The 24,811-nt window shown below is 56.7% G+C and overlaps 11 protein-coding genes across 11 annotated transcripts; 8 read left to right on the top strand and 3 right to left on the bottom strand.

Annotated features, from left to right (window-relative positions):
• Positions 1 to 383: 383 nt before the first annotated feature.
• Positions 384 to 2,634, top strand: MKK02DRAFT_37115 (solute carrier family 41 member 1; the record flags this gene model as incomplete). The annotated part of the gene is made up of 7 exons (XM_053089565.1): positions 384 to 1,019; positions 1,065 to 1,608; positions 1,665 to 1,876; positions 1,932 to 2,028; positions 2,083 to 2,321; positions 2,381 to 2,448; positions 2,511 to 2,634. The coding sequence occupies 7 exons, from the start codon at positions 384 to 386 to the stop codon at positions 2,632 to 2,634; spliced, it is 1,920 nt and encodes a 639-aa protein (XP_052946149.1).
• Positions 2,635 to 2,863: 229 nt separating this feature from the next.
• MKK02DRAFT_33581 (uncharacterized protein) lies at positions 2,864 to 6,846 on the bottom strand (the record flags this gene model as incomplete). Its single annotated transcript, XM_053088747.1, has 18 exons — positions 2,864 to 2,880; positions 2,906 to 3,154; positions 3,202 to 3,369; positions 3,405 to 4,054; positions 4,103 to 4,206; positions 4,256 to 4,432; positions 4,483 to 4,601; positions 4,648 to 4,977; positions 5,024 to 5,158; positions 5,207 to 5,278; positions 5,324 to 5,765; positions 5,810 to 5,877; positions 5,931 to 6,001; positions 6,052 to 6,155; positions 6,207 to 6,318; positions 6,378 to 6,532; positions 6,579 to 6,696; positions 6,761 to 6,846. 18 exons carry the CDS (start codon positions 6,844 to 6,846, stop codon positions 2,864 to 2,866), a joined length of 3,177 nt encoding a protein of 1,058 aa, XP_052946148.1.
• A 386-nt stretch (positions 6,847 to 7,232) lies between these two features.
• On the top strand, positions 7,233 to 9,070 carry MKK02DRAFT_33580 (mitochondrial ribosomal protein L37-domain-containing protein; the record flags this gene model as incomplete). Its single annotated transcript, XM_053088746.1, has 6 exons — positions 7,233 to 7,407; positions 7,457 to 7,685; positions 8,289 to 8,573; positions 8,631 to 8,737; positions 8,808 to 8,887; positions 8,936 to 9,070. The coding sequence occupies 6 exons, from the start codon at positions 7,233 to 7,235 to the stop codon at positions 9,068 to 9,070; spliced, it is 1,011 nt and encodes a 336-aa protein (XP_052946147.1).
• Positions 9,071 to 9,639: 569 nt separating this feature from the next.
• Positions 9,640 to 11,246, top strand: MKK02DRAFT_33579 (uncharacterized protein; the record flags this gene model as incomplete). The annotated part of the gene is made up of 6 exons (XM_053088745.1): positions 9,640 to 9,867; positions 9,919 to 9,999; positions 10,410 to 10,466; positions 10,567 to 10,953; positions 11,024 to 11,131; positions 11,187 to 11,246. 6 exons carry the CDS (start codon positions 9,640 to 9,642, stop codon positions 11,244 to 11,246), a joined length of 921 nt encoding a protein of 306 aa, XP_052946146.1.
• A 478-nt stretch (positions 11,247 to 11,724) lies between these two features.
• On the bottom strand, positions 11,725 to 12,528 carry MKK02DRAFT_33578 (uncharacterized protein; the record flags this gene model as incomplete). The annotated part of the gene is made up of 3 exons (XM_053088744.1): positions 11,725 to 12,207; positions 12,240 to 12,317; positions 12,484 to 12,528. 3 exons carry the CDS (start codon positions 12,526 to 12,528, stop codon positions 11,725 to 11,727), a joined length of 606 nt encoding a protein of 201 aa, XP_052946145.1.
• A 267-nt stretch (positions 12,529 to 12,795) lies between these two features.
• On the top strand, positions 12,796 to 13,275 carry MKK02DRAFT_45075 (uncharacterized protein; the record flags this gene model as incomplete). Its single annotated transcript, XM_053093226.1, has 2 exons — positions 12,796 to 13,041; positions 13,099 to 13,275. The coding sequence occupies 2 exons, from the start codon at positions 12,796 to 12,798 to the stop codon at positions 13,273 to 13,275; spliced, it is 423 nt and encodes a 140-aa protein (XP_052946144.1).
• Positions 13,276 to 14,103: 828 nt separating this feature from the next.
• Positions 14,104 to 15,722, top strand: MKK02DRAFT_33576 (uncharacterized protein; the record flags this gene model as incomplete). The annotated part of the gene is made up of 5 exons (XM_053088743.1): positions 14,104 to 14,349; positions 14,408 to 14,538; positions 14,991 to 15,144; positions 15,168 to 15,461; positions 15,519 to 15,722. 5 exons carry the CDS (start codon positions 14,104 to 14,106, stop codon positions 15,720 to 15,722), a joined length of 1,029 nt encoding a protein of 342 aa, XP_052946143.1.
• Positions 15,723 to 16,029: 307 nt separating this feature from the next.
• MKK02DRAFT_45072 (uncharacterized protein) lies at positions 16,030 to 17,744 on the bottom strand (the record flags this gene model as incomplete). The annotated part of the gene is made up of 2 exons (XM_053093225.1): positions 16,030 to 17,455; positions 17,506 to 17,744. The coding sequence occupies 2 exons, from the start codon at positions 17,742 to 17,744 to the stop codon at positions 16,030 to 16,032; spliced, it is 1,665 nt and encodes a 554-aa protein (XP_052946142.1).
• A 940-nt stretch (positions 17,745 to 18,684) lies between these two features.
• Positions 18,685 to 19,789, top strand: MKK02DRAFT_45071 (uncharacterized protein; the record flags this gene model as incomplete). The annotated part of the gene is made up of 2 exons (XM_053093224.1): positions 18,685 to 19,067; positions 19,102 to 19,789. 2 exons carry the CDS (start codon positions 18,685 to 18,687, stop codon positions 19,787 to 19,789), a joined length of 1,071 nt encoding a protein of 356 aa, XP_052946141.1.
• A 491-nt stretch (positions 19,790 to 20,280) lies between these two features.
• Positions 20,281 to 22,000, top strand: MKK02DRAFT_45070 (uncharacterized protein; the record flags this gene model as incomplete). The annotated part of the gene is made up of 6 exons (XM_053093223.1): positions 20,281 to 20,556; positions 20,832 to 21,170; positions 21,290 to 21,414; positions 21,476 to 21,662; positions 21,709 to 21,892; positions 21,948 to 22,000. The coding sequence occupies 6 exons, from the start codon at positions 20,281 to 20,283 to the stop codon at positions 21,998 to 22,000; spliced, it is 1,164 nt and encodes a 387-aa protein (XP_052946140.1).
• Positions 22,001 to 22,765: 765 nt separating this feature from the next.
• MKK02DRAFT_37113 (Ribophorin I) lies at positions 22,766 to 24,514 on the top strand (the record flags this gene model as incomplete). The annotated part of the gene is made up of 6 exons (XM_053089564.1): positions 22,766 to 23,028; positions 23,077 to 23,277; positions 23,326 to 23,610; positions 23,702 to 24,133; positions 24,183 to 24,321; positions 24,383 to 24,514. The coding sequence occupies 6 exons, from the start codon at positions 22,766 to 22,768 to the stop codon at positions 24,512 to 24,514; spliced, it is 1,452 nt and encodes a 483-aa protein (XP_052946139.1).
• Positions 24,515 to 24,811: the final 297 nt, after the last annotated feature.

Raw genomic sequence — 24,811 nt, 5'->3', positions numbered from 1 at the left:
CAAGTGGAAGATGTGGGAACCGCCGAGATGGATGGAGGGGCTGAGGGGTCCTTGGATACCGTCTGGATATCACGCCTGGACGGCGCCATTAGGGTGCTGGATCTCCCATGTGCAGGAGCTTCATTGCCATGCATCGATTGTGAGCGAAGGGACAAGACGCTGCGGCCCATCAGTAATCATCAGTACTGGTTCAGTGAGTAGCAGCTGTACTTGCGGACATGTACAATTAATCGATGTCTTCGGTGATCTTCGGCGATCATGAAAACAGCCTTTCCGTTCGGGTACTCTCGCTCACTTCTGTCCACTCTCTCTCCTTGTGCAATCTATCTTGCTTTCATCTCGCTGGTTACAGGAAGCTGAGCTACCGGAGTAGCCGAGGCACCATGTCCCCTATTCTCAAACGGGACGTACACGAGCAACTCCGCCAAGCAAAGAGACTCGCACAATCCATCACCGGTACCTCCCCCTCTTACCACGACGGAGAGTACGATTTCGAGCGGGGTCATGGCGACTCTTACGCTTCGCCCTCCACCGCAGGCCCCTCTCGCCCTGCTACAGGCATAGGCATAGGCGTAGGGGCCGGAAATACGAACACGAAGCATGAGGGAAATAGGCGGTCCGTCGAGATATACACGTCGAGTAGTCATCCGAGGCGCGGGATAGGAGTGCGAGATGTCGAAGTGCAGGATGAGGGCGGATGGAGGGGGAGTATGGTCGCGGAAGAAGAGGGGGATGGGCGCGCGGAGAGCAGCGAGATGGGCAGGAGGCGCGTCAGTGGGGAGGTATACGCAAAGGAGGATAATGGGTGGGAGGGGAGTGAAGCGGGAGACGGAGAAGCGGCGGCGTTTTTGCCCCAAGGAACGACAGGGACGGTGCATACGACGTATCCACCAAGGACGCCAGCGCTGCCGCATCTCGTCTCACCTGGAGCCGGGCCGAGCACCAGCGGCCGGCCAGCGAGGGAAGAAGCGACAGGTCCATCAAGCGCTCTTGCCGATCTACGCAATCTACTCGTTGAGGTGAGCTGACCGGTTCCTCTTTGTCCCGCAAAGCTGATTCTTCAGTCCACACCCTCCCTCCTCTTCTCTCTCGTCGGTCTCGTGTTCACCGGCGAGCTCCTGGAACACCTCGCCCGCTGGCGCGTCTTTCGCCGAGTCGACGAGCTCTTCATCCTCGTCCCCATGCTCGGCAACCTCAAGGGCAACCTCGAGATGTGTCTCTCCGCCCGACTGGGTACCTCCGCCAATATCGGCGAGCTAGACCACCGCCGTACCCGCCGTGCCCTCTTGATCGCCAATATGACCCTCCTCGGACTGCAGGCACTGCTCATTGCGAGCTTGGCGGGCGTGATCAGCTTTGTGCTCGGTCTGCTTACGATCCATCGTTTAGGCGATACGGACATGAATATACCGACGGGGCCGATACTGGTGGACCCGGGATTGGCGGTAGGGGAGCAAGAGTGGCATGAGGGGTATACTAGGCCAGGATTCAAGCAGTTGGTGATGGTCTTGGCGACGGGGATGGGGGCTGCGGGCTTGAGTTCGGCGGTATTAGGGAGCTTTATGAGCTCCGTCATTGTGATTTGCAGATGGTGGGGCATAGATCCAGGTATGTCAGGCTTCTGCCTTGCGACTCCGACATGCACATCAAAGCTAATCCTTCAGACAATATCACTCCCCCCGTTGCCTCATGCCTGGGCGATCTACTCACCCTCTTCATCCTCTCCCTGATCGGCTCGGCCCTCGTTGGGGTCATGGACACCCCCATCCCACTGCTCGCGGTCATTCTGATGGCCATGGCGGCGGGCTGGTTCACTAAACGGGTACTACGGGATGAGTGGGTCAGAGGAGTCGCCCGAGGAGGCTGGGTCCCACTCGTAAGCTCAGCCACCGGGAATATTACCGTCCCAGATCAGAAAGCTGATCTATCAGATCGGAGCAATGTGCATCTCTAGCGGGACAGGCATGGTCCTCGACCGCGGTGTGGAGCGATACAGAGGTTTCGCCCTTCTAGCCATCTCCATGACCGGTACGTCCGCCACGTCCTACGTCCCCCGCTCTGCTTTCTTTCGCTGACAATCAGGCTTGACAGGCTCAATAGGCGCCATCCACGCCAACAGACTTTCCACCTCCCTTCATACTAATCTCCATCCCCGCGCTCTCCATCCTCGTCCGAACCGCGGTCTCGCGCCCTTCCATCGCGCCATCACCCTCTACCTCATCGCCTTTCCGTGCGAGGCGCTCTTCCTTGGATTTGTCCACTGGGCGGGATGGATAGATCTGAGTTTGGGATGGGCGGGATGGGCTGCTTTTGCTTGTACAGTACGTGTGACCCTGCTTCCACCCCTGCCATACTGTACGCAGACACAGCTGATGATCAGACCGGTATATCGCTCTTTTTGTCACATAATCTCACGCTGTTTTTCTGGTCAAAAGATCTCGATCCAGAGTGGGTTTCATTTTCAGTCACAGCTACATCTAGCTCCTTGGGCATAGAAGCTGACTTCTCAGCTCGTATACTCTGCCAATACACTCCGCGCTCGTCGATTTCCTCGGCCAGCTGCTACTCATGCTGGCATACGAGATCTGCATCGCGCAAGGAGGCGACGTACAGGTCAAGGACATCGTCGGCTGATTTCGGGATGGTCGGCCATCAAAATTCGGTGTTTACCGATCCACGGGGTTTCTGGTTGTACTGGTAAGATGTATCGAATCAGCACACTGCGGACTCAAAGTAAGAAGCACATCCATCATCAACCAAGATACAATTGAAGTGAGGACAGGCAGATACCAGGCCTAGAGATACGTGTCCTCTGCCCCCTCTTCCGGTTCCGGCGACATCATCGTTTCTTGTACCTGCTCGATCAGCTCTGATTTCCTGCTGACATGGAGCACGATATGTGAACTGACCAAAATGTTCTCCTGCGTATCCTCCCCTTCTGGCTCATCCTGCTGCGTCTCGGTATACTCCTCCTCCGCTTCTTCAGCTGGGACCTGCGACACCTCAGTGTCCGCCGAGTCGGCGTGGCTCGGCTGAGGCACAGGCGCGGGCGCGGCTGCCGGCTTGGACTTCTTCATTCCGAGCAGCGTGGTCTGCTTCCCGCCAGTCCCATTCGATGCGGCAGCTTTGGCAGCTTTGGTAGATTTCGCTTTGGCTAGGTAATCAGCTATGCCCCTCTCGACGATAAAGCAGCTAGCTCACATTTAGGCGCGCCAGACGTCTCGATATCGTCCACCCGCTCAAAGAAGCTCGTGGACTTTACGGTGCTCAGATTCCGACTGACAGGTACTGCGGGCTTCGCAAAAGGATTGCTCGCCGCTGGCTTTTTCGCAAATGGGTTCTTCTTCGCTTCGGCTGATACAGAGTCAGCTGATGTTCAGCCCGACGCGGATGAACCAGCTCACCAGGTGCAACAGACTCCTCTCCGCGCTTCTTGGGCGCCGTGAATTCCTCTTCCGTCTCATCTCGCCTCTTCCTCTTCTCGCCTGGCGAAGCCTCCCTCACTTCCTCCCCATATACCTCATCAAAACTCGGCATCTCGTCCTCATATGTCGGCGTCTCCGGAACGACCGTATCCCTCCCGGTCATACCGCTAGACATGGGCGTCTCTGCTCTTCTGACTCCATCAAAGTGCCGCCTTCCAGCCACCCTAGGCGCGAATCCCACATCCGTCTTGCTTTTCCCGGCCCACCCGCCATTCGAGACGGAATGACCAGGCGGGAATCGCCTTTCCGTCTCCTTCGCTCGCTCCCGATCGAGCCGCTCAACCTTCTTCTCCCGTACCTTCGCCTGTCTCCGGAGGTTCATGATCCGGTCCTCGAGCCCGCCGAGGTGGTAGAACGAAGCGATCTTCGCTGCGGATTCGACGGTTTGGGGGTTGTACATCATCCGCGCGAGGTCGAGGGCGCGAGACAAGTTGTCCGACTTGCAAGCGGTCTGGACGAGCGCTAAGAGTCGCTGCTCGATTCTGAGCCGGGCCTCGTGGGTCTCGGCTTCGGCAACGGTAGTGGGGGTGTCGCCGAGGAGGGAGACGGTGATATGGCTTCGGATGAGGCTATGTTCTTAGCTTACGCTCTAACGGGGCCGACAGGGAGGCGCGTACGTTTCTTCGAACTTTCCAGTTTGGTCTTCTATGTTCAGGAGCGGCATCTGCAGCAGGACCTCCTGCAGCAATGGTCTAGGGAACCATGGCTCCTTTTCTGTCCCCTGACAGCGTAAGCTGATGTTACAGACACACTAGCGCCTGACAGCTCACCTTCAAGATTGCACACGCCATATTGTTCAACCCAAGGCCGACAGGCCAGTACCGCTCCACCCTGCCCTCCTTCTTCAGCGTGGCAGTATCCAGTATTGGCACCCATCGAGCCTGCCCGGGCCGTCTGAAGCGGTCGAGCATGGAGAGAACGCCTGTAGAGTCGAACATGGCGGGAGCCTGCGGGATTAGCTCCCCTGTTCCAATCATGAACGTATCCTGCAGCTTACCCCTTCTGCTGTCCAGCCCAACCAAGTGATAGTCGTCTTCTTGGGCAATGGTATCCGCCCATCTTGAAGAACATCGTACGTGTCCAGATCCATAATGGTGTACCTCAGGTTCTGACATCCTACATGATCAGCGGATATTCACTCTACTGGCTTGGCACCACGTACCGTCAAGACTTGTCCCTCCTTCTCGATGTACCACAAATACCGCCTCCTTCCCCGCCGCCATCGAAACGACCTCGTCTCCTATTCTCCACAGATACCGCTGGACCCCCGAGGCAGTCATGAACCGCACATAACCTCTCGATGTCGAGACAATCACATGGCCCAGCCCTGCTTCTTCGGGCGGTCCACCGCACGCGACACAGGTGACGTCCTCGCCTGCTGGCAGTGGGAACGTCCAGTCTGCTTGGGAGGCCCACGAGTCATACGGGCGGTAATGGACTTCTGACGGTTGTTCGGCGGTGGAGCTCGAGGCGAAAGCGATGCCTTGTTCGCCTAAGGTGTCAACTGCGACCGAAAAGCGCTAAAAGTAGAAGCTTACCCATAGATGCCATAGAGTACTTGGAGTGGTCCTGGAAGTGGTAGCCGCGCCGGATAGACTTATCGTGGAACTCGACGTTAACGACGTGATGGGTGTCCTGATCAGACACGTCTACAGCTCCGATCATGCTGAAAGCTGAAGGGTCAGCTACGGTTCCCTTCGAATGCGCGACATCCAGCTTACCCAGGTACCGCTTCTTGTTCCTCATGACCGTACTGCCAGGCGTAAATGAGGCCTGCGCTTTTGTCACGTTGACTGCAAGGTCAGTAGACCGACCTCATCTCGCCTGATCCCACTTACCGACTTCCTGCCTTCCCTTTCCATACTTCTTTTCGGTTCCATAGTCGCCCTGATCGTCCACAATCCAATCATCTTCCGCGTCCACCCCATCATCCCCTAATTCCCCATCCAGGTCCAGCTCCTGCCCCAGATCGTCCATATCGATGTCATCGCCAAAGTCATCCAGCAACTTCTCGACGCGCTTGTTTTCTTGTACGTCGGTTGCGAACGGGCTGGCCAAGTCCTCGGGGATAGGGTTGGTCCAGCGGGAGAAGGAACCGTCTTCGCCAGTGAAGGCGATGAAGTTGGAGATAGGAGACCAGGCGAGGCCAGTGACGGCGCCGTCGGGATTTGTGAATTTGGTTACGACTGTGCGGGTTTCGTTGGACCAGATGAGGATTTGGGAGTCGGCGGAGGATGCGAGGTATCGGCCATTGGGAGACCATGCGAGTTCGCTGATGGGCTGAGACAGTCAGCCTGATTCCCCTCTCGTAGGAGAGGACCTACAGATTTATGCCCATCCTGCGAGAACGCCACTTGCTTCGTCCATCCTTCCCGGTTCACAATACCGACATCTGACCCATCAGCGGACCTCCGGGAAGGAACGAAACCTGATCGGCAGACATACCGTTGGTCCGCATAGGCACGGCAAAGTATTTGCCCGAAGGATGCCAGCAAGCATAGCATGAGGTCGTCGCGCTGTACCGGTCAGTGATCAGACCGAAGCCCGACGGGTACGAGACACTCACTCGGCTTCGCTTGGGCTGATGATACCGTCCATGATCTTGAGGTTGAACGGGGCTGTCCCGCCAACGTCGTATATCTTGATCTTGCCATCGCATCCTGCGGTGACCTACAGCTCAGCCGAGGTATCTTGTGTGTCATCATAGTAGTGCTGACTCACCAGATATTGCCCTAAGGGGTCCCAAGCCGCAGACCTAACGCTCTTCGGGTTGTCGGAAAGCACCGCGACCTTCTCCACATCGTCCACGTCCACGATTTTCACCAGCAGATCGCTGTCTATATCAGCCTTCAGCCTGCAAACGGCCCAGATGACAAGGTCAGTATGACTCACTCTCCACATACAGCGACCTTATCGCCCTGCTTGTTTACGCTGACCCATCGCATCGGCACACCGGGTGACCGGGCGAGATACCCCTCAAACTCGTCTCCTGGACGAGAGAATTTCCGAGCGATAGCATCGATAGATGCTGTGAAGAGATGTGTTTTCTGCTCATTAGTCCGGTCTTCCAATCCTGAGGTGCGAGCAGCTCACCGAGCTTGCGAGTGACACTACACCCTCCGTATGGTTGTCGTCGAATCCAGGCTCGGCGTCGGGGTCGTCTGCCTTGTACACTCGTACGAGGCAATCCGCACCACCCGTGTAGATAGTACTGAGGCGTTAGCCTAGCTGTCCAGTCGCGGCATGGCCAGCAGCTCAAGAAGAGGAGGACATACCCTCCATCCGGACTGAAGCAGAGCCTGGTGATACCTGGGAAATGGGGCACACTTGACGAGATGGCGTCGGATTTGGCCTCAGTCATCCTGATCCGTTTCACCCTTGGTTCCCTTGATGATTAATGTCGGGTCAGGCTAGGTGGGCGATGAGAAGCAGGAGGTCAGCTCGGAGGCGATGGAGCAAGGCGAAAGTCAAGTCGCGACCGGCCGGCGCGGATCTTGGACGCGTCGAGGTTTTACGTCATGCTTTTACGGCACTGTCCGGCTCAGAAATACCACGTCATCTCAGCCAAGCAAAGCTGGATCGACCTTAATCAGGGCGAGATTTCTGCTCCGGCCATATTCTCGCATCATTCTATAGCTGTACAAGCGCTATACAGCATCATAGCCCCAACAGCTACCAACTCAAGGAGCAGCGCAGCGCAGCGCATAGGAGGTGCAAAATCGCTCAAAGATGAACGCTTCAACCTCTATGATCCGGCCAGTCCGCGCCACACTGGCTCGGACTCGACTCCCTCTTCCCCTTCTCCGCCAGCCTGTGCTGCGCGCATCATACTCGACACCGACCCCATCTGAGGCCTCCTCATCATCTTCCGCTCCTACAGCGAGTGCTTCCGCACCTCGCAAGCCGAAAGGACCGAAGCGACGTAAGCTGCACACTCGCTCTTCGCCGCGGAACCCAACTCACACCTTTAGCTATCTCCTCTTGCCCCGCTGGAACAGTAATGACCGGTCTTTCGGTTCTGAAGGACCAGCCTGATCCGGTCGCATTACCGGACGACCAGTACCCTGACTGGTTATGGACATTGCTGCCGGACCCCAAAGCGGCGGCTGGGAAGGGGCAGGAGTCAGGCGAGGCGAGAATACCGGGTGATCTGAAGAGCTCAGCGGATTTCAGGGAGGAGAAGAAGAGGTTACGAGCTGCGTGAGTCGCTACGCGACCCTCTCATCACTGGGGAACGTAGCTGACCATCAAGGAACCGCGCCGACATCAAGGGTGCAAATTACCTCAAGACTACATGATGAACGCCCATTACTTGCCAGCTGTTGTCATTAAGCTTTGACGCTGTCACACGATGCTCACCTCCTCGTCATCAGAGGACATCGCGACTATCATGCTTCCAAATACTAGGGTGGTGTATAGCATCATCTGAGTGGCCGGAAGCTTCCAGTGGATATCGTCCTGCATTGAGCTCCAGAGACGATGTATTCCGGTGACAAGCACAGTCAGCTGTGCGCTGGCCGTCGTGCTATCCTTGCTAGCCTACGGAGGCTATGCGGAAGTGACTGCGGCATGCTGATCCTGATAATGATCATGATCAGTGTTCTTAAGCGGGTAGTTTCTCGATCTCCACATTCCTTCGACGCGAACGGCCATGACGCAGCTGCAGCTATCGATGATTTCAGCTGAGGTCGTTAATACCTACAGTATCTTCCTCGTCAGCCTCTCATACCCAAATCTGAAATCGTCGATCGCCATCTAGCGGACCGGAATAACGCATCATGATCGCTACACTCCCATCAACAGCCTCGCGCGTCTGCTCGCGCTGCGCCCCCCGCATCTTCTCCCCCGATTCGCCCCCCTCTCCGTCCGCTACAACTCCACCAATTCCCCATCGCCAGGCCCATCGGCCTCAAAAGACCCAGACCATCCATACTTGCACTATCATACACTTCCTACTCCAGCCCCAGGGCGGATTGCATTGTCCTTCTTGCCCCGCCCGCCGAAAGGGCCGAGGAGTCGGACTGTTTTGGGTTACTTGCCGCTGGGGGCTTCGGGTTTGGGGGATCTGAAGGAGAATAGAGACTTCTTGTAAGTCTTATTCACCGCTACTGGACATGAGAGAGGGACTTGAGCTTATGTGGACAGAGATATATTCCACGCTTCGATTAGAGATGGGCTGGATAAGGGCAAGGCGGAAGCAGCGGGGTTTGAGGCGGCGGGTCGACCAGGCGATGGGTACATACACATTACAGGTGGGTACCGTCGTCAGCTGTTATTCGACTCTGGCATCCAGACGGCATGAGCACGAGCTGATAAGCCTAGATGAGCGAGCCTTACCGCCCGCAGGCCGGATCGGCGAAACAGAGGATCTCATCGGCAGCGTCTTTGTCGAGGACGGCAAGGTGAGCTACCTACGCGCGGCCCGGTGGGAGTTCAGCTGAATAAAGCAGATCATCGCGTCGACATATGAGCCTCTTCCGACCTATCGCTTGATTACGGCGAATGGGCCGGTATTGTTGCCAAAGGGGCTGGACACGCACCTCATCGAGGAGCTGGAGCGGATAGACCAGGAAGAGAGGTCATAGGTATGCCCTGTGCTTACCGGTATTTTTCCGTTCCTTTCCACCCTGAAGATGTGGAGATGGGGGCAAGAGGTCGCTTACTGCTGATCCTTCTTCCTAATCTGACACGAAACGTCCTCTTAGGCTGACGAACTCAAAGTGACGAACTCAAAGAACGTAGAGTCCTTTGTCGGCGCACATGCTCCGAGCAGTGTCGCATATCGGAGCGTGTCAAGGGGCTGAGTCGGTCAATGTCTGCTCCTTTGGTGACTGCCCCTGGGCCAGGACACTAAAACGCATCGAGTGTGATGGAGCCCCTCGCAAGCTCAAGCGAATCAAGGGAGGATCAAGGGTGAGGTACCGTCTCCAGGGGCGGCTGCAGCAGTGCATCTACAAAAGATCCCTTCTGCTGTTGTCCCGCTGTCCCGTATACACTGTATGGTCAACAACAAAGCAGTACGGCGCTCACAATCCGTGGGCTTAAAAGAGCCGCGCTGATCCAGACCGCTCTCCCCGCCGTGCAAACCAGTCCTGTACTAAATCAGTACCTAGAACAGCTTTCGCTCATACACATCCCGCGCAAGCAATCCAGCATGTTCCCCACCCGCATTCTCTTTGGCCTCGCTGCCGCTCTCGGTGTCGCTCAAGCTGCCCGAACGGTCACGCTCACGTACAAGGGCGGCGCCGCCAACCTTGTTACTTTTGACGGCAATCCAGACACCAACGCCATCAAGATCGACATCGAGCCGAACGGCGATCTGGAATACCACGAGTCGTTCAAGTTCAAGGTGAAGCCTGATGGGAAGCGAGGTTGGGCCAACGTGAGTCTATTTATTGCCTAAGCCCGCCCGCACACATTTGACGCTGTGTAGTGCCAGGTCGACGGGACGTGGCAAGCCGGTGTCAATGACGACCTCGTCGAATTCCGCATCAGCGACGACCCAAACTACTGGGTGGGTCCATGTGCCCAATACAAGGGCTTCACAATCACTTGTACAGAGAAGGCGGGGGGCATGTGTGCACCGCCCGGCGATAGTCATCTCCCTGATCAATGAAACCCCATTGAGGGGAGGAGGCGCGGGTGGTGGGGACCCATTTGTTTGCTCCTTCCGGCCGTGACCTGATGTATATGACACATGACTCGTGCTCGCATAGTGGCTCTTCGAAGACGGCCAGTACTGATCCTCATTGACCACATACGATGGCGGATCCTTCTTCGACCGCACTGCGCTGAGACGCTCACTGAATGACCCCTGGAGGATGTAAAGGCATTAGCGCATGTTGGAGAGCCTGGCCAGCATCTCATCCTCATTCCTTTTGACTCCTGTTCCTAGTGTGACATTGTATTGGGATACTGTAGCAGGGAGTCGCCCAGCCCCTGTTATATGTCACATCTAAGATCGTCAAGGGAGAATCAAGGGTGAGCTGAGGTGCATCAAGGAGCTGCTGCGCGGCGTCCGAGACTGCTCCTTTCACTTGCTTTCCCTTACTGACTAGTGGTGTCGACAACAAAGCAACAGGACCTGCGACCGGGTGATGAGAGAGCGGCTCCATCTGAATTCGCCCACTCGACATACTGTCAAGTCAGATCATCAAGTTCTCCGATCAATCAAGAGATCATCAAGGTATCAAGTTGTCCGATCAATCAAGATCCATCTGACGCAAGACCAAGCATGTTATCCCCCCGTATCCTCTTCGGCCTTGCTGCCATCCTCGGCTTAGCCCAAGCCACCGCTCGGACCGTGGAGCTCCGTTACAAGGGCGATGCCAAGAACCTCATCACGTTCGACGGCAAACCCGAAGCCAACGTCATCAGTATCCCAATCGAGGAGAATGGCGATCTCAAGGAGCACCAGACCTTTCGGTTCAAGCTGAAGGAGATCCGGGGGACGCGAAAGGAAACTGAGGTGAGCCCACCTGCGCATTGCGTATTACCGCGAACGAAGTCATGGGGCGAAAGCTGACACGATTCTCTAGTGTGAGGTGAATGGGACTTGGGGCACCGCCGGAGACATAGTTGTCTTTGACATCAACGATCAGCCCGATATCTGGGTGACTCCGTGTAGCCGGACCGGCGGGTTCAGGGTGAGCTGTGAAGGACAGGGCGATTGCCATCAGAGGGTGAAGGCTACAGGCCTAGGGCAGCCTACTTGAGATCAATCGAAATGAGCTTACTACGCGACTGGAGAGACGAGATTGAGTCGCAGCCGTAGTAATCTTTCAGCACCGATTGAATGTACTTATATACTGATTACGCACTCAACAATCCACGTTTGGTGGAACCGCTCGAATTAATAAGGCATCAGCACCAAGCACGGGTGCGGATACTACGGGAATTTGGAAATACCCGACAGATACCCGTACCCGATCAAGCGTATGCATACGGGTCCAGGATCCGAGGCCGCACGCTCCATTGACCCTACTCCTTTGAGAAACCGCGTCTGTAAGCATGTCACGCGATGAATTATGGGGACACTATAGATGACACCCGTCTAGACTCCCACGGGGCTGCGGTATTCGTCAGTTCACCTTACACATGCATTCCTTTCTGCCGCCATCCCTATTGACTGTATTGTCGACAACAAAGCAGTGGACAACATACGGGGAATATAAGAGTGCAGCGCCAGCGTGTTTGGTCCGCTCTCACTGAGGCAGCAATTTACTCAATTTTGGTCGATTCACAAGACCTGACTCATACACCCAAAGAACGACAGCGACCCAGCACGTTCTCTGCCCGCGTCATCTTTGGCCTTGCTGCCGTCCTCAGCATCACCCAGGCCGCCGCCCGCACTGTCGAGATCCGCTACGACGGTGAAGCCAAGAACCTCGTCACTTCCGACCTCAGCAAGCCTGACAGCAACGTCATCTCTATCCCGATCGAGCCCAACGGAAAATTGATCGGCATGCAGCAGTACAAGTTCAAAGTGAAGGCTGCCGAGGGCCAGGGGAAGCGAAAAGAGAGTACTGTGAGTTCGTCTGCATAACGCCCACCGCAATGCTGCGCATGAAATGGCCCACATGCTGATACGTTCCCAAAGTGCACAGTGACAGGAGATTGGGACAACTCGGAAGAGTCCATCGTCTTTCATATCAACGATGAGCCAAAGAGCTGGCTGACCCCTTGCGGCGGGCTTGGCGGCTTTGAGGTCATCTGCGAGGGGCTGGACACGAGGTGCTTCCAGAAGATACTCACTGCGGACAGGGTCAACTGAGAGCTGGCGGACGTCGTTCTGTTCTCACAAAAGCCTGCGAGATCGAGTGACGTTGGCGTCTATGTGATAGCAGATCTGATGTACCTGTACGTACTTATATACTGATAGACGTGACTGGTCACTGAACGAGTACCTTGTCGTAAGTCGATCTATAGCACGACTTCCCCTCACAAACGGGACGCATAAGGATACTGGCATTCCAGTAATCCGAGCAGGCTGACATACGCTCCTTCGAGATACTGCCCCTCGAGCCAGGTCTATGAGACGCATCAGTGTCAACGGGGAGCGCTCTGACGAAATTCGAGAGAAACATCAAGGGTGATGTACCGTATCCGTATCAAGGGGCTCCTGCTCCCTTCACGAGATATCCTTTCTATTGATGTCCCTTGCTGACTGCGGGGCTGACAACAAAGCAACAAGCCTTGATGCGCATTGTACGGCTCTAAGAGCAGCACTACTCTTCCTGCTCATTAACAGACTCGATCAGCTGATTCAGCCCAGATACAGTAAGACCTGACCCGCAATCCACGATCCAGCATGTTCTCTACGCGCATCCTCTTCGCCCTCGCCGCCATCCTCGGTTTGACGATCAGAGATGCCGCCGCGCGTAGCGTGGAGATCCGCTACGACGGAGCAGCCGAGAATCTGGTCACTTTCAACCACGAGCCCGACAAGAAGGTCATCTCCATCCCTATCGAACCCAGCGGTAATTTGATTGGTAATCAGGCATACAGGTTCATGGTGAAGGCTGCGGAGGGCGAGGGGAAGCGAAAGACGACTACGGTGAGTTTATTGTTAGTGTTACAAATGCCGGAGTCCCGGGCTGACAGCTGGCTATAGTGCGAGGTGAATGGGAGCTGGGATACCAAGGAAGACATCGTTGTTTTCCATATCAGCGATGAGCCTCAGGACTGGGTGACACCGTGTGCCTGGCAGAGCGGGTTCGTGGTCACCTGCGATGGAGGGCTGAGGAGGTGCGAGGACTACGCGATGGCCACTAAGCCAATCCAAGCCTGATCTATATACGCACATGTACACTATAAGCTCTGCGGCCGTTTGCCGCGGATGTCGTGAATCACGACGGTGCGATGCCTTCACCAGGGCGGTATCAGGACTACGCGCGCAGTCCTCAGTCGACATCGGCATCGACATCGGTGTCCATGTCGACTGGAAACTCCGCGCGCGTTCGGTATCAGAGCTAGCGGACCACAGTGTTATATCGATCCAGGCAGGCTGACATAGACGCCTTTGTAAATGCGAAACGGGACACTGTGTTAAAGTTAGCGCATGATAAGGCTCATCAGCTTGGCATACCGGAAGTGGTAGCTATCAGTGGACTATCGAAGCGATAGGCAATAGCTAGCGATAGGTTAGCTATCGCTAGGTTGATAGCTTAGGGCTATCGATAGGTTAGCTATCGATAGGCTATCAGTAGGTCGCTAGGTATCGATAGCTTGATAGGTTAGCTATCGATAGGTCTGGAATATATAAGAAGAGCCAAACGAGTCGTATGCATCCCCAGTCTGCTCTTGAAAACTTAACACACTGAAATGCAGGGTGAAACCCTGTGAGAGCCTGACCACAAAGCAGGCGCCCTCCAGGTATACTTTCCGTCTCAAGTAGCTGCCACGCGCTTCACCTATGATCCGTTATAATGACGCCCCTTGAAGGCCCTGGGCTCGAGAGTCGAGAACAAAGCAATACGCATGTACTCAATACGATAAGACAGGAGCGGTCGCCCACTCCGCCTTTGCAATCGCCAGATCAGGATCTCAATAAGTCGGCTGACGCAGACCAAGACCTTACTCACGAGACTGCGCACCACAGACCCGCAGTCGTCCTAGCATGTTCTCTCCTCGTGTCCTCTTCGGCCTCGCTGCCATCCTCGGCATGACGGTCACCCACGCCGCCGCCCGTACCGTCGAGATCCGCTACAACGGCGAAGCCAAGAACCTCGTTGTCTTCAACGGTCAGCCCGACAACAATGTCATCTCCATCCCCATCGAGCCCAGCGGTGACCTGATCGGCAGCGAGGCGTTCAAGTTCAAAGTCAAGGCCGCCGAGGGTGAGGGGAAGCGCAAGGAGACCAGAGTGGGTCTTGATTTATCCTGCTGCGATTGAAGTGAACCTATGCTGACCCCCCCTCCAGTGCGAGGTGAATGGCAATTGGGGTACCTCGGAAGACCTGGTAGTATTCCATATCAGCGATGAGCCCGAGGACTGGGTGATGCCTTGTGGCAAGGTCAGCGGGTTCAAGGCCACCTGTGAGGGCTTGGGCGAGTGCGTCGCGGTCGCGGCACCGGTCGCTTCAGCCAACCCTCTTTGAACTCAGACATTTCAGAGTCTGCCATTGTCCTGATTGTAGTCTACTTTGAGCATGCGATGTATGTACCAATGTCCCGCGCCGAAACTCTGCAGGAGATCAAAGTTGCCATAACCTCGGAACTGGGTGGCGAATCGCATGCTACACCAACGGGTGGCGAAGCTGTTTATTGCATTTGCCAGCAATAGTGGTACCACGACGGTGACCGAGGACGTTTCCACCCCAGATCAAACAGACGCTCCAGGGGACGAATGCGGGGCAGCTAGCTAGGCTGGCGCGTATACTCCTTTGACCAGGCACTGGACATCGAGCGGGGACACTGAAACACACGATGAAAGTCTGAAACATGAGCTGAAACACGCACTGAAACGTACAAAGTGACGCAGGCTTTCTGACGAGTGACGACAAGCCAGGGGTGGTTCAAGGGTGACCTATCGTCCCAAGGGGCTGCCGCACCTCAACACGAAGGACCCTTTCTACTCTTGTCCCGTATCGACTGTGCGGTCGAACGCGAGACGACAATGCACTACAGACCGCGGGATGATAAGACAGCATCTGGTCTGGTCCGCTAGCGATCTCCTCCCAGCAATTTGCCCGACTCTGCTCGCATCAAACAAGACCGCATCAAAGAATCATCCGCAGTATGCTCTCTCCGCAAATTCTCTTCGGCCTCGCTGCCATCCTTGGAGTCACTCAGGTCATCGCTCGTACTGTGGAGATCCGGTACAAAGGCGACGACAAGAACCTCGTCACTTTCGATCCGAGCAAGCCCGAGAGCAATGTCATCTCGATCCCCATCGAGCCCAACGGCAACCTGATCGGCAGTCAAGCGTACCGATTCAAGGTGAAGGGCGTTGAGGGGAAGCGAAAGGAAGCTTCCGTGAGTCCAGCGGCCGGCCGCCCCTGACAATGGCTAGCGCTGCCTACTAGTACGAAGTGGACCAGAGCTGACAAGCTCTTACAGTGCGAGGTGAACGGGAGCTGGGCTGCCAAGGAAGACATTGTCATCTTCAACATCAACGGCGATGAGCCCGAGGACTGGGTGACGCCGTGTGGCGTGTTCGGCGGGTTTGAGGTGACCTGCGAAGGGATGAGCAGGTGCGCTCAGGCGATACCCAAGCAGGAAGGCAGACCCCTCTGAGCTATGCGTATGGGAACCTGTCAAGCCGACAGAAGTACCAGTTTGAGCCGTTGCTGACAGACCATATTGATGGACTTATGTACACTGATTGAGTGCACCTGAAACGGCCGGTAAGATGCCACCTGCACTGGGCCCCGGCGATAAGAAAGTTAGACTTGTTTTAAAGTCTTCCACGATGGGCATGTACCGCATAGATATCCATATACTCAAACACGCTTATATACAAATCATCCTTCAGGCCCCTACGTGTACCCATATTTGCTCCTTGCCTCCCCTATATATCTGCGGTAAGGGTCCAGCCCTCCCCCTATGCGGTCGGCATGTCCGGCATCAAGCTGAACTGCTGCTTCTTCCTCACACTCCCTCCCGCCGGACTACTCTCTCCACTTGGACTCCTCTTATCCCCATCCATCTGTCTCCGCAATTCTGGACCCAGACTCGGTACAGGCTTCCGCTTCGTGCTTCCCTTCCTCATCATGCCCGCCTCCGTCCCTCCACCGACGCTTGGACGCCTGGCCATCTCCGAGCCGGATGGGGACCGCCCAGGAGTTTGGCTAGCGTTCGAACTGGCGGGACCGGCGGCAGAGGGGTATGCGCCGAAAGGAACAGAGCCGGAGAAAGCAGGGACGGGTGACGATGCCCGACGCCCCGGATCGACCTCTGATTCCGGCCGAGCAGGCGGTGATACGGCCGTGACTGGGACGGAACGACGATGAGGGTTTCCGAGAGGCGTAGCGAAGGGATCGTTGTATTCCCTCTCCATCTCCCTTTCGCCGCGCAGTACGGCTGATTCCGCAGGCCGAGGGGTATCGATAGGGGACTTGCCGAAGGGAGAGTCGAAAGTCGAGATGCTGCCTCGCTGACTTTGGGGGAGGCTGGGTCCGATGGCTTGGTTTCGTGCCATAGCGGAGTTGAAGGGGTACGAAGAGGGACCATGTGACGAGTTTGACGATGGTGGAGATATAGCTGCCTCGCTGGGGATTCGCTGCGGGCGCGAGATGGATCGACCGGTTGTGGCCGACGCGCCATTGTACGCCTTCTCAGACTCTCGCATCACGTTCCCTCCGCCTTCAGCCGCCCTACTCCGCCTCTTCCGCCGCATCAAGCAGAAGATCACCCCTCCTATGATCGCCAGTACCGCCAGCCCACCTACTATCCCTCCCGCTATAGCACCCACTGGCGCACCTCCTGAGCCTGCCGCACTCCCGCTTGTCTGTGCGCCGCCTGACGAAGCGGTGGCCTTCGAGCTGGCGCTGGAGCTCAGACTGGCAGATAGTGCCGCGAATGCCGCCAAGCAAGACGTATCGCTTGATTCTAGCACCGTGAATGGCGTAGACGCCATCAAGCCCAGGGCCGGCACGCTTGCGACAAGCATGTACCGTCCCTCCGGCAGTGCGACCGGTATGGTATAGCCAAAGCTAGCAGGGTTCGTACCGAGTGTCTGATTGATGCTGAGTCTCGTGCGCTTGACGGGTTGGGCATGTTGGAGGGGGAGATCACGGACGACCGGGGCGCGCGTAGCGGAGCTGGACGACGCGGAGGATGCAGGAGCGATGGGTAAAGTGATGGGTCGTAAGGTGGATGCGGCAACAAGGGCAAGAGGAGTGGTAGTGACTGAGGGGACGGCAGGCGAGCTGCTCGCGCTTGGGATGGCTTGATCCACGCCCGAGTTGTGCGCGCCGAAGGTGACGGTATAGGAAGCTGGGTTGGCATTGAGAAGCTGCCAATTCAATCTGCGCATATCAGCTTCTGCACTCGTGGCCAGACGGACTTGGAAGCTCACCTAGCGCTCGCACAGGCCGTATAGGTACTCAAGCTCGGCAGGACCAGTGCTGGCGGACCAGAGTAAGTGGGCGTAGCGGAAACGCTTGAAGAAGATGCAGCAGCAGAAGCTGATCGACTGGTGGCCGAGGGGACGACCTGGGTGGACGGTAGAACCCCGGCTCCAACCGCCGATGATGACGATTGAGCCATTGCCAGTGGCGATAAGAATCCGAGCGCGACGAGGTGCTTCGCGAGCATGGTGATATGCGAAGAGAAGAGGTGTTGACCGGTGTGAAGCGGAGTTGACGTGAGGACAAAGGACGATCACGACCGGCGGAGTATAGTCAGATTTATGGTTGGCGCGATGGATATGGGTCGAGAGGGCGGGGAGATCTGAAGCGGTGCACGGTCCGCCCGAGCCGAGACACAGCGATGTCGCGGGGAGATGGTGGAGCGAGTGCGACCAGCGCAGGCTATCGCGTATAGTCACTAATCACAGCTTGTGATGTACCTTCGAGGTAGTCAGAGATGTTGTCGGGAAGGCGTGTTGCATCCTCACCGGTAAAGAAGGGGTGAGGTCAATCAAAGTTTCAGGGGGGTCCTTTCGAGTGTGGGCGTGCGACGTGCGTCATATGCGTGGCTTGGCTTGCGGGCCCCCCGATCTCGCACTGGTTGCTGCGTTGTTCCTCTCATCGCGCTGCGGACTGAGATCGTCGCCTCAGCAGGGCGGATGGAGAGGACCAAGCTATATAGTAGGGCGCAATAGAGCCAAGCGATGGGCCGACGCGCCTTGTGAGCTTTGGGCATCCCGGATCCTTTCTATCCAGGCACCGGAATCTATCTCCTCCCTGCTCCTGCTCTGCAACAGGTGTCTTCTGTGCAGGATTATACGGCGGTGGAGTCTGTGCAGAAGACAAATGGCTATGTCTCGCGCGTAGGCGCCCGAGACTGTTAGCACCATCCATGCATGTGATAGGGAAAGAGGGGGTTCAACGATCGCTGGAACAGCCGCGCCACATTCCTCATCTCGGCCAGATCCCAGATCCGTCCGTCTCGGCGGTGCGGGGACCACGAGTGCACGAGGGACCGCGCTAGCCAGATTCAGCAGTAGCTCACCTTGCTCTACATACTGTAGCCTCGACGAAGGATCCCCTCCCACATCTCTACCTTCACACATATACGAGTATACCTGCTCAAGATGGCCTTCACCACGCCGCAATCCGCACCATCCCGATGGCCCTACTACGGCATCTACCTCGCCCTCTCCGCTGTGGCTCTGTACCACATGCGCCTCGGGCCTCCTAGTCAACTCACCGGCAAGGTTCTCGAGCCCCTCATGACCTCCTCTGCGCCCTTCAACTATCCCGGCCGGCCCACGACCATCATGCGCCGACACTACACCGGTATCTCTGGCCTAGACGGTTTCCTCAGTATCCTCGTCACTGCCTTTCTCTCCGGCTCGGCGGGCTTCCAGAAGCATATCCAAATCCAGCAGGTCAACTTCCTGGTGGCTTTCGCCCCGGTCATGCTGGTCTTCTCGATCGAGTCTGTACGGACGAGGAAGTGGTCCTTGGTGGTCTTGTGAGTATCGGGAAGTATCGGGGCTGATGGGCAGTACCTCCCTCTGGGCGTCACTGTATCAGACGGTCGGCGGGGCAGTGGTCATCCCCCTGTACTTTATTGCCCACTCGCTCACATTCAACAAGCCCACTGGTGCTAGACTCGTCCCTACAAACTGGGCCAAAACGCTCCTCCCCTCTATCATCCTCGGCTACCTCCTCCCCACGGCGCTTATGTACTACCCTTTCGCCAATATCGAGCACACCATGCTCGCTACGGCGTTCTGGCAGCCCAGTCCCGTACTGGTCAATATCACCTGGTTCATCCTCAGCCGATTCGCCTCTTCGGTCGGATCCCCTACTCCCCATCTAAAGGCAGCGATCGCCATCGTAGGTCTCATCGCCGCCGCCGGGCACGTCGGGACCCTCTACGCTTGCATCTCGGACAGATACCCCTCCGTCACCCTCAGCTCGATCTTCTTGCCAACTGTGGGCAGCTCGCCGTCGTTTGAGGCCGCTACCCACTTCATCTTCCAGATCGACTACGCGGTCATCTTTGCGGCGACATCGGTGTGGTGTGCCCAGACGTTTGCGGAGGACAGGGCTAGGGCGGGGAAGAAGCAGGGATCTGCGCTGGTGGATGCGGTCAACGTGCTGCTGAGTACGGCTGTCGTTGGCCCGGGCGCGACACTGGCGTGGGTATGGTACGGAAGACAGGGCAAGGAGCTGGGAAAGCGAGAGTGAGAAGCGGTGGGAACGGGCGAGGCACCATGCCCTAGCACCGGTGGGTACCAGCCTACCACCACTGTTCGATCTGTCAACTGCGTACTGACTGGCAGGAGCGATGGGACTCTGGTCTGACTGTCCCGGCAGAATGCAGGGTGGCGCATCGCAACCTTAGAAGTACCTCGCTCGCCTCGGGCAATATCATTCGTTTGCAGTATCTTCAGACCTTTCGAGCTATCTGATATGATATGGAGGTTACCGGGCACCTCCCTGCTCAGTACTGAGTATGGCTATCATCGTGGTGGAGGGCTCAGCTACGCAGTCACAGGCTCACAGCGCAAGAGGCAGGGTAGGAGGGGCAGAGACAACGTTATTCGGTCCCTCCGATAAGAAGCTTTCCTTTCCAGCTGGCTCTTGCTCGCCGGTCTTGCCTCTCTTGCCTTTCTCATACACTCAAGCTACATCCACAATCCCTAGCTCTCTCTACTCTGCACACCATATCAAGCACAATGGCCGACCGTGCATCCCGCTGGGACGCCCCCTCTTCCTCCTCCAGCGCCGCACCCGCCGCGGCTGGCGGTTCCACCCCGGACACCAAACCCTCCGACGCAGCCATCACCGCCGCCGCTGCTATCGCTGCCAAGATCGCCGCGAGTCTGAGGCCGGGCGTAGCGGGCAATGAATTGATGAGGCGGGAGAAGGAGGAAGGGGACTTTGTGCGGGATATCGAGATTAACGATTTGAGAAATCGATATTTGTTGACAAAGGGGCCGACGCAGAAGCAGGTGAGTTGGCTTGAGCATGGAGGAGTTGAGGTGGATGCGAGTGGTATGGTGTGGGCAGTGTGGAGTATGGGCCAAGGGGCAAGAGGTTGGAGTTGAGATGGTGGTGTTGCTGGAGGGGGATGGCGGGAATAGAGAGGAGGCGGAAATGGCCTGGTCTTGCGCTTCAGGAGCACGACCAGGTGTATCTACCCATCCACGTTCGAAGGAAGCCAGGGTCGGAGCCAATACAATATCCTGACTGAACAACCTACACTCGTACAGCAGCTGACCCCCAGATCGAAGAGGAGACCGGCGCCGTGATAACCACCAAAGGTGTCTGGATTCCCGACCGCTCCAAGCTCATGCCGGGCGAAACCCCGCTCTACCTCCACATCGTCGCCAACTCCCAAGTCGTGCTCGACAATGCCGTCGCCAAGGTCAATGAATTGATCGACCAGGACCTCGGACCGCTCCTCGACCCGAGGACGATGGCGGCGCGGAACAGGGCGTTGGGGCTGCCGCCACCAGAAGGGTGGTTGCCTGGTGGGAGGGTCAAGTGGCCCGAGGCGAAATTGCCTATTGGGCTGGAGAGTCTGAGGAATTTTAATGTTCGGGCGAAGACGGTGGGGCCGGGGGTGAGTGAGGTTTCATTTTGGTTGGGAGGGGGAAGAGTGATCCAGCGGGACCGGAAAGGGCATGGGGATGGGGGCTGGAGGTGTCCAGGAGGTACACGAGGGCTAAGCTGACTGTACAGGGTATGTTTGTCAAGTACATCCAAGCCGAGACTGGTGCGAGGGTGCAGATCAAGGGTATGGGATCAGGCTTCATGGAGGCCGATACCGGCAGAGAAGCAGAGGAGCCCATGCACATTAACGTTGCGTAAGTCAGGCTGCGAAATGCTCTACGGTGATCCTTAGAGAGCACCTAGCTGACCCACCAGGGCACCTAATCAGGACCAAGTTGACCGGGCTCGACAACTGGCAGAAGACCTCCTCGTCGTCCTGCGGATAGAATACCAGAAGGCACGAGACGGGACGGCTGGGGGCGGTGCGCCGGGTGTATACCAGCCAGGATCGGGAAGTTATGCGGCTACGAACAATGGACCGGACTATGCTGCGTACTACCAGGTGAGTCCTACCCTTCTGACAGCAAAGAGTTCCCGCTGATCCCCAGCAACAAGCGCAAGCGCAGTATCAGCCCACCCCGCCGCAAGCGGGCCAGACTCCGGCGGTCGGCGGTCAGACGCCCGCGGGCGGTGCGGGTGCGGGACAGGTCATGCCCCAGCCGGGAACGGAGGCGTATGCGCAGTTCGCGGCGTACTGGGCGCAGTATGGGTACAGTGTCGAGGACCAGCAGTGTGAGTTTACGTCTTATCATGATGACAATCAGAGGGCGAAAGCTGATGTACGCAGTCAAGGACTGGTTTGCAAGTCAGTATGGGCAGCAGGTACCGGCGGCGCAGTAGGGGAAATTCGAGCAGGTCATCAATTAGAGAAGAAGCAGACTGCATGTAACCAGTATCTCCTACCCTTCTGCTGCCGCGCTTGCAATATAGAGTCGAACGAAAAGATCCATTTACTGTCAGGGACATTGAGAGCAGGGGTACATAATCAGACATACAAGAATACGATGCGTGGGCGTGATGTGCAGCTCAACTATTATCGAGGGTGGATACCGTCCCGCCCCGTAAAAGGGACGGGTTACCAGCCATGAAGAAACGAGCCGAAGCTGCGACCGCCTGCTATCCCTCCGAAGAGAAACCGACAGGCTAAGCCACTTTACTGTCGCATTGCTTCCTATCACTGAACTCGTAGAGAGTGGAGAACAGTGTACACAGAAATGCGGGTTGGGGATAGGGAAGGGAGGGGATGGGGGTGGGGGAGGGAGAGTAGAAGTATTGAGTAAATTTGAGTGACTTTGTCAGAGCGGAAAGAGAGTTGGGATTTCTCAAAGCTGGAAGCCCGTCCTTGGCTGGAGAAGCGGGTACATGCTGAGTAGAACGGCTGAGGTGTCTCGAGGTAGAAGTATAGTTACAACAGTACGTGTCGCGAATTTCTTGAGGGGCTTGATGATCCTGGCCAGTGAGATGACGTGGTAAACCCCCGCCAAGTATCGCTTGCCTTCCCCGCGTCGACGATCCACCATCCACCACCCAAGACCATCAGCCAACGGTGCACCATACCTCTCCTCTTCTAGCTCGGCCGGTCATCACAAGAAGAGCTAGCCCAGCATGCTCGCCCTCGCTCTCTTCCTCCTCCCCCTGACCCTCGCCGCCCCCTCGCAAAACTTCCTCAATACCGCCATAGCACGCACCATCGAGCTCGGGGGAGCAACCACCTCCTCCCAGACTCAATATAGCGTCAAGGCGCTGTCGGACGCGCCGGGCTTATATCACTTGGCGTTGAGTACGAGTAGAGGAAAGGAGGTGGCGGACTGGTGGGAGGTCAGTGTGGGCGGGAAGGCGCAGGTCTTGCGGAAAGAGGTGGAAGAGGGGTGAGTTGTGCTCGAGCTGCCGGGCACGGAGACGGGCTGATGCTGTAGCTTGCCTGTTGTAAAGGTGGACCTAGGGAGCTTGAAGAAGGATGGAACGGTGACAATATCGCTCACCGAGATGATGGTCCGCGCGAGCTCTGCGCTGCCTGGATCGATCGCGCAGACGGAAACGCAGTTCATGCTCTGGAAGTCAAACACGACGTATGTGGAGAGCTGGTACACTACCGAAGTAGAGCGCGTCAAGATCCGGTATGTCCAATGCATGCTGTGATATAGACTCCTCAAGCTTATAGCCAGATCCCCCACCCCCTTCATCCTCTCCTACCCCGAGATCCCAACCACCTACACTCGGGACAACACCGTCACTCGCGCCGGCGCGACTCTGACCCTCGGTCCCTTCCACAACCTCCCACCGACGCTGGGTTCTGCGTCGAGTGTGGAGCAGGCGCCATTCTCGGTGCATTATGAACACAAGGAGGCGGTGGTGGCGCTGAGGAGCCTGAAGCGGGCGGTGGAGGTTAGTCATTGGGGTGCGAACGTGAATACGCAGGATGAGCTGGATTTGGTTAATATCGGGCCTAAGTGAGTACCGTCCATGATCTACAGGGGAAGACGATACATCCAGCTGTTCCCAGCCGACCGGTGTATTTCGCGAACACAGCTGACTTTTCAGGCTCAAAGGACACTTCTCCCGCCTGGCACACCAACAATCGCGATTCCATGCCTCCGTCCCCGCCCAGATCTTCACCGAGCTCCAGCTCCGCCTCCCCGCCCAAGCCCACTCGGTCTATTACTACGACACCATCGGCAACGTCTCCACCTCGCACTTCCGGCCCGGCTCCGTGCCTCCTCCGCCCTCGTCCTCCGCGGGCAAGAAGATCCGGACCCAGCGCTCGGTTGACGGGCATGTGGCTCTCCGACCGCGATACCCTATCCTCGGCGGGTGGAACTATTCGTTTACTGTCGGATATGACCAGCCTGCGGGGGATGTGTTGAGGATTGCGGAGGGAGGCAAGAGGTTGTTGGGCGTACCGTTCTTTAATGCCGTGAAGGACATGGTGGTGGATGAGATGGAGATGGTGGTTGTTCTGCCAGAAGGAGCTAGGTGAGCTGGACGTACAGGAGAGTGGTGAGGTACAAAAGCTGACAAGTAGGGATGTCGAGGTGTTTACTCCGTTCGAGGTGGACAGTATTACACACTCTGTCATCAAGACGTATCTTGACACCACTGGCAGACCGACTGTCACTCTCAAAAAGAGCAGATGTACAGAGAACCACGGGGAGACTATCTATGTGAGTATCGTATTCAGCTAGAGGCAGATCTCTGTTGTGAGTGCTCAAGCTGACTTGCTAGGTCTCGTATACCTTCCCCACGGCCGCACTGCTGCAAAAGCCACTGACGGTCGCTGCTGTCGTCGGCGGGATGTTCTTGTTGGCTATGGGGCTGAGACGGGTGGATTGGAGCATCGAGAAGAAGCGGAAATAGATCATCGTAGAGCCAAGATGCAGTCTTGTTGGGCAAACGGAGAGGAACAACGTATCATGTGTGAGGGCCGATGTGGTGCTGACGGCTGCCCAGTCGCATTGGTATGATTGGCCGGGACGGCCATTTGAGTCCCAGAGGTATCCATACACCGATAAGAAAGCCCTGTCATGTTCGCCATCCTCCGCCCGGGATACCTATCCTCGCTGCAAGCTGTCTGTACTGCTGCGACGCTAGTTGACTGGATCTCGCCCATAAGATCGTAAGCGCCACGATGAGGAATAGCAGATTACAGGTCTG

The sequence above is a fragment of the Dioszegia hungarica genome (assembly GCF_025882075.1).
Source record: "Dioszegia hungarica strain PDD-24b-2 chromosome Unknown MKK02contig_8, whole genome shotgun sequence".
Classification (NCBI taxonomy): Eukaryota; Fungi; Basidiomycota; class Tremellomycetes; order Tremellales; family Bulleribasidiaceae; genus Dioszegia; species Dioszegia hungarica.
The sequence above is the reverse complement of the archived record's forward strand: the minus strand, read 5'-3'. Positions and strand labels throughout refer to the sequence as shown.